We start from the raw sequence: 12,320 nt of genomic DNA, 5'->3' as shown, positions 1-12,320 counted from the left end.
ATACAACTTTGATGTACTAATATACACCTTTGATGTACTAATATACACATTTGAGGTACTAATATACAGCATTGAGTTACTAATATTTACCTTTGAGGTACTAATATACACCTTTGATGTACTAATATACACCTTTGAGGTAGTAATATTTACCTTTGAGGTACTAATATACACCTTTGAGGTACTAATATACACCTTTGATGTACTAATATACACCTTTGATGTACTAATATACACCTTTGAGGTAGTAATATACAGCATTGAGTTACTAATATTTACCTTTGAGGTACTAATATACACCTTTGATGTACTAATATACACCTTTTGAGGTACTAATATACACCTTTGAGATACTAATATTTATCTTTGAGGTACTAATATACACCTTTGAGGTACTAATATACACCTTTGAGGTACTAATATACACCTTTGAGGTACTAATATACACATTTGAAGTACTAATATACAGCATTGAGTTACTAATATTTACCTTTGAGGTACTAATATACACCTTTGAGATACTAATATTTACCTTTAAGGTACTAATATACACATTTGAGGTACTAATATACACCTTTGAGGTACTAATATACACCTTTGAGGTAATAATAGTTACCTTTGAGGTTCTAATATACAACTTTGAGGTTCTAATATACACCTTTGAGGTAATAATATATACCTTTGAGGTACTAATATACACCTTTGAGGTAATAATATTTACCTTTGAGGTACTAATATACAACTTTGAGGTACTAATATTTACCTTTAAGGTACTAATATACACATTTGAGGTACTAATATTTACCTTTGATGTACTAATATACACCTTTGAGGCGCTAATATACACCTTTGAGGTACTAATATACACCTTTGAGGTAATAATATTTACCTTTAAGGTACTAATATACACATTTGAGGTACTAATATACACCTTTGAGGTAATAATATTTACCTTTGAGGTACTAATATACAACTTTGAGGTACTAATATACACCTTTGAGGTACTAATATACACCTTTGAGGTATTGGGTATCATTTTTCGACCAGTGTCAGAATTAAACCTGAATCTAAAAAACCATGGGCATAGCACCCATATGCAGAACGATATTAATACAGTAACTTTTCTTTTTTTTCAGTTCTGTACAGTAAAATGTTTTGTTTTGTCCCAGAACCCGAGGTGAGTTATTGAAATCGAGCATTGAACTAACTTAGTCCGACCTCTGCCAAACATACACACCACCACTTAAGTTGAGTTTTTCCAGTGTATGGACAGATAGTTTAGCACTTACCATCCAAAGGTCGACCCTCTCCATCTCAGCAAACCAATCACGATGAGATATTTTGCGTGTTGACGATTTTGTGCGCAGTGTAACCCCACAACAACTTGGCTTTAGGTGGAGGTGACGGAGATGCACGATGGGTAAATTGATGAAGTAAAACGCGGGTCGCTGAGGATAATGGAATGGAGGAAAACTCGTGGACCGAAGCAGTGGGTTGATGACGAGGTCTTTTCCATTAACTCAGAGGTTGTGAGCAGGGTGAGGTTGCGATGCCAGGTTAACTCATCTCTCAGGAACTCTCGTACATCTGCCTGAATCACACGGCCGACCCGTCACTCCACCTGCATGTTTGACATAAAACCTCAACTCAATTAAACTTGAAGCAAGGTTTCTAAACTTCCTCTACTATAAATCTTTACTTGCGTCTTCTTGTTTTTCACTTTTTTGAATGCTTACATTCCACACCTCCATACAGAGGTTATAGTTCATTATAGGGTGATAAACAATCCCTGCTGCAATGAATAGCACGGGTGTGATACGCCGTGAATGAAACCATATCATCTTTCTAATGTTTCTTTTGGGTTTAAATCTCATTTTATGAAGCACTTTGAATGATGGCGATATAATGAAGGCATTTAGTACCCGTCTCCTTGACACTTGCGTTTTTTCCTCTTATACTTAATAATTAATTGCCAATCCCGGCCTAATATGAGCACTTCATTGAGAAATAGTGATTAGAGTCAGAACAATGTGTAATTAGGGTCTATCGTCAACGCGGAGGGAATCTCGCAATCCAAACGTTAAAGCAGAAACCTGATAGAAATGCACAAAACCATAATTTGCATATTTTAATTACTGTTATTCAGATTTAGTGTGAATATTTGGGTGAAAAATGACTTTTTTAATCCGTGAATAGGCTGTAATCAAAATCTAACAATAGAAAAGTTTTGATTACAAAATGCTTCTGTATTTTTATAGGGATAAAGCTGATTATTATTATTATTATTTTTTAAGATTTTATAAAATTATTATTTTGTATTAATTTTTTATTTTTCTTCCCACTTTTTTATAATCTCAGGACAATGTGCAATATTTTTTGTGAAGAATATCCTATTGTGTATATATGTGTTATCTTATTATGTAGTGCGTATTTTATTGTACCTTTTATAGTGTTCATTTATTGTGTGTACAGCCCTGAAAGTTTTCTTTATTGCTTTATTTTTACTGCTGACTTTAAGAGCTTGGCTGAAAAATCCTATGCACTTCCTATTGCCTGTGCATGTACACATAGCCAATATTTGCAAAAAAATGTTGTTAGAGTCTAGTTTTTTTTCCATTTACACTATTACATTTACATTTAGTCATTTAACAGACACTTTTATCCAAAGCGACTTATCCAAAGCAAATATAACACATCTACACAGGTCTGTATAGGGCTTTTACAGCAATGCCAATTGAGAACCATTTTTGGTTCCCCAGAGAACCTTTAAGTTCTTAAAAAAACAATTTATTTTATTCTTATCCTTTTTATAGTCAAAACGTGTTTCACTACAATAAACCTTTTGAGAAAAGTAGGGCTCTGTGAAATCCGTTTTATTTTTTCCCAAATTCCGTTTTATTTATTCTTAAATTCCGTGTTTCCCGTTTTATTATTTTCAAATTCTGTTTATTCTGTTAAATTTTTCTGGATTCTGGTTTTAATGGTCAAATTAAATGGTTTAATTAAATAAAAAACATGTCTTATCAACTGAAAACATTAAACGAATACAATTTACCAACAATTTATTGAAAGTTAAAAATTAAAATTACATAAGGCCAATGTAATTTTGCTGTCACCGTAACCGCAATGTACTACAACAATTCTATTGACAAGCAACCAAATGTTACTTTTTTTCTTTTAAACATAAAACTATACTCATCTTGTTTAAATTATTTAGACATCTGTAATAAATGTTAATATTAGTGCTGGGCAAAGATTAATCGCGATTAATCGCATACAAAATAAAAGTGATTTTTTGCATAATATATGTGCGTGTACTGTGTCTAATTATTGTGTATATTTAACCACACACACATTCATATATTCATTTCAGAATTTTTTTACTTATATATAATTTTTTAAAATTTATTTTTAATATAGAATATATAAAAATATAAATAAATATATATAAACATGTAAATGTTTCTTAAATACATACATGAATGTGTGTGTATTTATTTATACATAATAATTACACACAGCACATACTCATATATTATGCCAAAAATCACTTTTATTTTGTATGCGATTAATCGCGATTAATCTTTGCCCAGCACTAGTTAATATATTAATTATGAAATTGTCAACAATCTGATTTAACATTAGCAATAAATACAAATAAAACACTGCAAAGTCCTCACTGTATGAATTAAATGTAAAGCTGCAAAAGTTGTTCAGTCAAGAGTAGTGACTGATTTTGGTGTGTAATGAACATTTCTAACACAGAAAGCAGCAGGCTACTGTCACTTTAAGACACAATACAGCTTTAAGACTGCACTGTTTTAATATACTGATAAACATCCAGCTGTTTATGTTCACTTAAACAAGAAAAAAAACTTAGTTCAGTGATCACATGTGTGATGCCAATTCCCCTGTGTGCTCGCTTCGTGAGCCCACTTGTCTGAGGAACATATAAAAGCTATACACGCTGGTAAATAGATGTGAAGAGCGTTGCATTGAGCGGACGTGTGCATGAGCAAGGCGGAAGCAGGAAGAAAGTATACTGTGCATTTAGTCTGCTGTGATCCAGGCTTTGCTAAAGCTATAGAGACCATGCTTGTCATTGTTTGCAATGCATGACGAGACACGAACGTACCTTTCTTTATTCAATTCAATTTTTCAATTCAATTTTATTTATATAGCGCTTTTCACAATTTGGTAATTTGTATCGAAGCAGCTTTACATTAATAGATGCAGTGAAAAGCACAGAAAATCGACAGATAGCACAACAAAATAGACAATAGCACAAGCAGCTAATTTTGATGTGGCTATAAATCAACATTAAAGCAAATGTATTACTAATGTAACGTATAGAAGTTAAGCCCAAGAAGGCTGCCTCCCCGGGTTGAAAAACGCCCTAGGAGAAAAAAAACAGATTTTTTAGCCGGGGAAGTAAAAAAAGTCCTAGGAGGGAAAAACCCTAGGAAGATATATACATATATATATATATATATATATATATATATATATATATATATATATATATATATATATATATATATTAGGGCCGGGACTCGATTAAAAAAATTAATCTAATTAATTAGAGGCTTTGTAATTAATTAATCTAAATTAATCGCATTTTAATCACATATAAATATTTGACCTGAAAACATTAAGAAGTAATTTTTTACATGGATTTTTATGAATAATGACTGAATACATAAGCTTAAGCAACAAAATATTGTTTATTTTTGTTCAACCAAGTCGTTGTACCCGGAGTCGGGCCAATGTCCACGCTAGCTGCTGTTTGATTTGCATTGAGATGATACTTGAGGCTCGAGGTGCTGCGGTGATATGTGAATTCCTTGTTGCATAGCTTACACACAACCATGCTCTTATCGACGCTTACCAGTGATGCGCGGGTCAATGTATAAACAACCCGCACCCGAGTCCCGACCGAGGTTTTCATCTAACCCGCCCGCAACTCGGACCGCAAAGAAAAAAAAATATTATACCCGACCCGCTTCCTGGCCCGCATTTTTTAAAGTAGTCATTTGTTTAATAATTGCAGGGTTCGGGACTTCTCAGGTTTTGACTGTCTGTGTTCCGGTACCTATTTGCGCGGATCCCCCACCTCACGTATAAAAACAACAAAACATAATATACTATATAGCCTATATTAAAATTAAAATATATTAAAAATATATTATGCACATTTTTAAGTTGCACATCGTTTATAGTTTTCTTAAGTGGGATTCGGATGTGAAAAGCGCTGCATAATGTACGCGCCTTTAGTCTTACCATTAAAAGTTAACTAAATTAAAAATAAGAGGTGATATATAGCTTTAGCCTACATAAATGCGTATTGCTTTAATGTTGCGAGTTCCTCTTCAGCTTTTCTTGCTGTTATGTTTATAATAGTTCATTGTTCAGAGTTCATATTGATGATCTTATAGTCCATTTAAAAATTTTCTTACAAACTGACTCTATTCGTCAGAAAAACACCATTTAACTTTTTTCCTTTACCTGCCGTCGCTGTTCTCTGTGCGTGTCCTCCGTCAAAGTAGCCTATTAAAATTAATATGAAGTTGATTTTTAAGCACACCGCACACCGCAAATCAAACGTGCTGCTACATTATACTCTAAATGCGCGTGTAAATTTAATTTCTGGGCACTGCCAGGCTGATTTTTTAAAAAGTAAGTGATATAGGCTACTCACTGCATGTTTTGGCATTCAGTAGCATATGCATCAATGAGATGCACGGTGTTGCTTTTAATGTTCTTTTTAATTTATATTCACAAAACCTAACAACAAAACATTGTTTATAATTACGAGACAAATTATTTGAAACGAAATTCGTTTTAAAGTAGCAAACAAAACTTAAATTAAACTCGTAATAAGCTAATTAAATTGAAACAAAACAACATTACAACAATATTTAAACCCAACAATACTCAAACATTAACATATAACAGACATTATGATACTTGTTAAAATAATCTGTAGTTTGTTGGTAGATGTTTATTGGGCAAAACCTCCGATGCAAACCACCAGAATAAATCATTTTTACTTTTAAATTGATGCGTTGTCACGTTAAAATCAGCTGTTCGTTTAGGTTCCGTCTACTTTTATTTACACTGCAGCACAACCCCGGAGTTCTCGATCTAAAACAGGGTCTGCAGCATTTACGAATGACTCCGTTAAAGAGTGCGATTAAAATGCGTTAAAATGTTTAACGCGTTATTTTTTGTGTAATTAATTAATCTTAATTAACGCGTTAAAGTCCCGGCCCTAATATATATATATATATATATATATATGGAGATTAAGCGGAGATTAAGCAGGTTCTGCCGGTGGTCATTGGTCAGGCATCAGCTGGGCATCATGTTGAAGAACAGCCAGTAGATCAGAGGTGTGCCGACTTTCACATTTACCGGAACTGGATCTGTTTGTCTCATTGTCCTCGGGATCATGGACGAGACAGGGAGAGAGAAACAAAATCTTATTAGCGTAGGGGCCGTTCACATGTAAAGCAAGTGTCACACAGTGATGTGGTTTAAGTCAGCTCGGTTCCGGACAGGCTAACTATTGCTGGTTAAGTGTATTACATATAGTTGATGATTTTAGAAAATTTGTGGACCCAGGGTGAATCTATGTATGGGGCCCAACATTACACTAAAGGAAAATGTTTCTGCACTTGTCATTTGCTGATTAATGAAACAAAAAAACGAGCATTTGAAAATGAATTACAATGGCATTTTAAAACTGACTGAAAGCAAAATTTGTCAAATTCCGTGACATTCCGTGTTCGCATAGTACAGTAAATTCCATTTTTATGCTTGAATTCCGTGATTCGTCTGCGTTTTCTGCATCGTGGAAATCATAGGGCGCTAAGAAAGGTCCTGTAGATGTTTAAAGGTCTTTATGCAACCATACTGCTCTAGAAAAAAATTTGTGTTTTTTTAAGACTTTTAAAAATTAATACAGAAGGTACAGAAGGTTCTAGTAAAGGACACTGAACAGTTTGCATAGGTTTATTGTCAAAAAGCTGCTTTGTGTCATATTGTCTGATCTCAACATGTATTTTTATATTCTCTCCGCAGGCATCAGGCCTTTCTCCCGGTGAGAATCAGACTCAGAGTCTCTTGTTGGCCCCTGGGGTGAGATGGGGCCAGACCCCTATCAACCAGACCACACCGTGGGAAACTGATGAGCCGCCTAACAAACAGCACAGAGAGAATGACACCACAGGTACTGAATATCCTTACATCTATGCGGCCTCTCTTTCATTGATACTACAGATATGTGCAACAGATTTTCTATGGATAAACAACTTATATTGGAGCATGCGTCCCTTTGGATACCATACGGTAACTATAGCTTAAATGGATAGTTCACTCAAAATTAAAAATCTGTCAAAATTTCCTCATTTTGTTGTAAATCTATATGACTGAAGATATTTTGATAAATCAGGGCTCAACGCAAATTATTTTTTATACGTGCCCAGTCGGGCCAGTGGTTCAGGTTTTCACTTGCCCTGCTAAAATTTCACTGGCCCCAATAAAAAAACGTCAGTGTCACATACTTAAAAGAAATAATTCAAAAGTCAAATATAAACATATACAACAGACATGTTCCAACAAAAAAAGGCTCCCAACTTTTTTGCTTTACCTGTAAACTGACAGCAAACTGCGCAAAATATTGCATTGTTTCTTTCGCCGTTTTTTACCCAAGTAAATGTCTGCTTCAAAGATGTTAAATACCGTAAAACTTCAAATAATAGCCCGGGCTTTTATTTTCCCAAACCTATCATCACACCAGGCGTCTAAAAGAGACAGGCGTCTATAAGAGACAGGTTTTTAATTTAATTGTTCCAGCATGACAGCAGGAGGTTACCACATATTACGTTTTATTTTAAATTTGAATGTGTTTAACAAATTAGTTCGTGTAATAACAACAGTCTTAAATTATTGGCAGTATAAATAAAGCAAACAAGGATATGTTTTTTTATTGGTTGTTGCGTGAAATCTTACCCAGATACAACAGTGCTATTTTCTGATTGGCTATTGTGTAGCCTCTTTCTCTTTTTTTGTATTGGCTCGCTCGACTAGAACTCTAGGGAAGACGGGCTTAATAGAGAGAGAGAGCAGTGCGGCCAGATACATTTTGGGCGCTGCAGCATATTAAATATGATAAATAGTGTTTCCGCGCGAGAAATACAATGTGTGGCGGGAGTGCATGCATGACAAAAGACTGAAAGCCCGGCTATTATCAGCGGCCCCAAAACACTACCGGCCCACCGGGAAAAGTCCCGACTCTCCCGATTGTCACTTCGCTACTCTCATCATCACCTCAAGCCTGCCGACAAAGCTTGTTGTGTTGTCATAGTGATGAGTAACGGAACGACTGCGTCTGTCACGTGACATCTACCAGTAAGCAAAACAAACTTTAGCGTGTTCAATCTGCACCATAGAACTGTCTTAAACAGACTATCTGACGGGTTTTAGAAGATTAAATACAACCCGAAACTAAAAAACAGACCAGGCCTTTATTTGAGACAGGCGTTTATTTACCCAAACCTGTCGTCACACCAGGCGTCTAAAAGAGACAGGCGTCTGTTTGGGACTCGGCTATTATTATTTGAAGTTTTACGGTAATATACATTGATGAAAATATATTTTAGTGACTGGCCCGATCGGGCAAGTGACAATACTTTTTACTGGCCCGAACGTCTCTCACGCTTGCCCCGGGCCACCGGGCAGTCCTTTATGTTGAGCCCTGTAAATGATGATCACACAGTTGACCGTACCCATTGACTTGCATAGTATTTGTTTTTCCTACTAAGGAAATCAGTAAGTACAGTCAACTGTGTGATTTATCATTATTTTGCCAAATTATTTTCTTCTGTGTTCAACATATTTAAACTCATTTACAAAAACATGAGGCTGAGGAAATTGCAGGAAATTTTCAGTCTTGGGTGAACTATGCCTTTAAGTATGATTTTTGTAGTACAAATGTATACCAAAAACATGGCAACTACATTTTAACTATAATTAAACCATGGTTAATGTTCATAAAATAAAGCATGTTCCTGGAGATCTACTTTCCTGCAAAGTTCAACTCTAACTCACTATCAAACACACCTGTACCTGACAATCATGATTTTAATGGCTACCTAAAAATTGGAGGCAGGTGTGCTGATGCAGGGTTGGATCTAAAGTAGGCAGGAGGGTAGATCTTGAGGAACAGGGTTGGTGATTACTGAAATAAAACAATAAGCCCCGCGAAGCAGTGTGTTACCAGTGCATTTTAAAACAGCTAAGGGGCGTTGTTAAAAAAAACCCTTAGCTGTTATAAAATGCACTGTAACACCACTGCTTTGCGGGGCTTATTGCTTTTATAAAACGGTTACTTCATACTGTATGCATAGCAGGATTTCAAAAAATAAAACACAAATAAGTTGTGTCAGAATGAAGGACCAGATTGGGCCATTTTATAAGAAGTGTTTTAGTATGATTAAGGAGTGAATATTTTACTTACTGTAGGCTTCATCAGAAGAGACATGCATCTTTGTTTACATTTATATCATTTTCTAGTTTCACTTTATTTCACGTTGTACATTTTCTATACACTTTTTTGTACACTGAAAAAAACAACTTGTAAAATTTACTTTAAAAAATCCTCGTAACAATTTGCACGAACTTTTTTTAAGTAAAATTTACTGCTTTTTTATAAGTAAAACGTACCTACTAAAATCAAATAAAATTTACTTAAAATTGCATGATAAAACATATGTTAAATAACTAATTAAATGTTACTTAATTATTTTATTTAGAAGTTAGATTTATTTTAATCGTTTAGGTAAAGTTTATTAGTTTTTTTTTTTAAATTGAAGCATTGCTGTCCTAATAATATTAAATAAATCATATTTTCTGTTTGTTATTTTCTTTAACATATTCCTATGGACCTAGTTATTTTTAGTGTTATAAATGGCATTATAACACAAAATTCATGACTGACAACAAGTCAGTCATTAAATAAACTTGATTCGGAACAGAAATGCACACAAACTGTGTTTCTGACATGCATTATCAGCACTGTGGAGAGAATTACAATACAATGTTCTGAACAGGGTTCATGTAAAGAAACACTGATCACCTGAACGGTGACTTCACAAAATTATTATTTACAACAAAACAACATCAATAAATGCATAAACATTTATGACATTTTGCTAACAACTATTTAAGTAATTAAAGTTCTTATCAGTTCTTTTTTGTGATAAAGCTTAAAAATATTCAGGCACAAAGAATTGTGGGTATTCCTTACAACATGTGCATATAAATGTAAGTAAATTTTACTTAGATTTTTTATTTTAATGGATTTAATATTTTTAAGTAAAATGAACTAAGATTTTTTACTTGAATCTGCTAAAGTTTTTGATTAAAATGTACTTAATTATTTTAGGACTATGTGCAGTGACTATAAAACAGTTAAATAATACAAGAAAATATCTAATAAGACTTACTATTCCCACACAGTTCATTTTTTTTACATGAATTAATTGTGTATTTATCATCATTTTACTTAGGAAAATCTAGTTCTCAATAAATGTTAATATTATTATGTAGAAATTATGAGAGTTAATCTAATAAACATTACTACACCAAAAAGTTCGTTTTTCAGTGTAGTTTGCATTATACGGTTCTTATTTGTCATGTTCTTTGTATTCGCACACCTGTTGGAGATACGTAACAGTCTGTCTCTATCTCACAAGGTCATGAGACACTTATTATGGACACCTATTATGCAAAATCCACTTTGACAAAGGATTTGGACATGATGTGTGTTGTCAGACACAACCATCCTACGTTGAAAAAATCCCCCTGTTCCTTGTTTTTTAATTTTCATTAAAACAAAGCAGTCTCAATAGAAAATGCCGTTTTGATTCTCTTATCAATGTGAGGTCATATTGATAAAGCCCCTCCCACTTACAGTCCTGCTTTAACATAGTTTTCATCCTCAGCGAGTTGTACTCTGTCCACTATATACTATTGTCTCAGCGAGTATTAATCATATCTATTTTAAACTGAAAGCTCTCAATGACTGTTTGTAAGAAAGTGAGGAGCTGTAGCTCATTTGCATTTAAAGCTACAGACATTAAAACAACACGTTTTTGCTCCCATCCAAATAGAGGCATTTTGGACATGATATTATAAATGATCAGTGAGGTATTTTGAGCTGAAACTTCACAGACACATTCCGGGCACACCTGAGACTTATATTACATCTTGTAAAAAGGCCATAATAGGTGCCCTTCAAAACACCTGTTGAATTTGTTCTGGTCAGATGAGGTCACACTGAGCTTTGAGGAAATAAATAGTTTCTGAGTTTACAAACTTCTCAGACAAACTCTGTTTAAAAGCAGGACTGTTACAGTTAAACTGAATCAAAGCGGTCAGATAATGATGTATCTCTGTTGTGAGATGTCTTATGGGGTGACTTTTTCAAACTTTGCTTTTGAAACTTCAGCATGGAAAAACTACAAAAACATCAAACAAGAGAAGCAAGCCAGTAATAAGAGATCAGCCAAAGTGTTTCACGCTACGCTGATGTTTTCTCACCGTATTGTTGTCTAGAGTCAGAATCATTTGAATAAAGATAGACTGTTGACCTGACTAGCCTTTTCTGATCGATTATACATGGGGAAATTGGACATTATTGCTCAAGAGGGCATATGTGTGTTGTCTACTGGCCTATCTGGAGCCCCCCGGGGTCTCCAGAGGGCCCCTGCTGTGCCGGTGTGGCAGGAACCGAACAGCTCGCAGAAGGAGGGAACATTAGCATTGTGCTGAGCTCGACGGGACCCCGCTTCCGGCACCTTCCTCAAGACACAAAGTGAGATGTCAGTCAGCTTCCCCTCATTCGACAACACTGTTACACATTCAGGGACGTGGCTCACATTAGCACTGAGACCAAATACACGCTCAACAGACAAACAGCAACACGAATCTCATAACAGCTCTGCGGGCGCTCATTAATCATCACAGTTAGCAGCGGTTTCAGCTTCATTTTTAATTTTTGGAAAGTTACAGAAGTTGAGAAAGACTTGGCTCTTTTTATGACAAATTTGAATTGAATTCATTGAAAAGGAAACCCTCGTATGCCAACAGCTCGCGGTTGATTTAACCGAATTGAATGAAAAAGCAAAAGCACTTATCAAACAAAGATTTTTCAGTGCACGTAATTATATGAGCAATCAAGGCAAGGATCCATACTGTTAGTGTCATTAGCTTTCAATTCCTGATTTAGCTAGGGGCTATAATTGAGTTTAATTTTC

At 34.7% G+C, this 12,320-nt stretch overlaps 1 protein-coding gene across 5 annotated transcripts in view; it reads left to right on the top strand.

Annotated features, from left to right (window-relative positions):
* LOC129429261 (kelch-like protein 29) overlaps window positions 1-12,320 on the top strand; it is a 371,472-nt gene that overhangs the window by 193,431 nt on the left and 165,721 nt on the right. For all 5 annotated transcript variants that reach the window (XM_073856371.1, XM_073856370.1, XM_055185821.2 and 2 more), the window contains one exon: window positions 7,084-7,231. In XM_073856371.1, coding sequence (XP_073712472.1) covers window positions 7,084-7,231 — 148 coding nt within the window. The remainder of the gene's footprint in view (window positions 1-7,083; window positions 7,232-12,320) is intronic.

The sequence above is a fragment of the Misgurnus anguillicaudatus genome, chromosome 18 (assembly GCF_027580225.2).
Source record: "Misgurnus anguillicaudatus chromosome 18, ASM2758022v2, whole genome shotgun sequence".
Lineage (NCBI taxonomy): Eukaryota > Metazoa > Chordata > Actinopteri > Cypriniformes > Cobitidae > Misgurnus > Misgurnus anguillicaudatus.
This window is presented reverse-complemented; position numbering and strand designations above follow the sequence as displayed.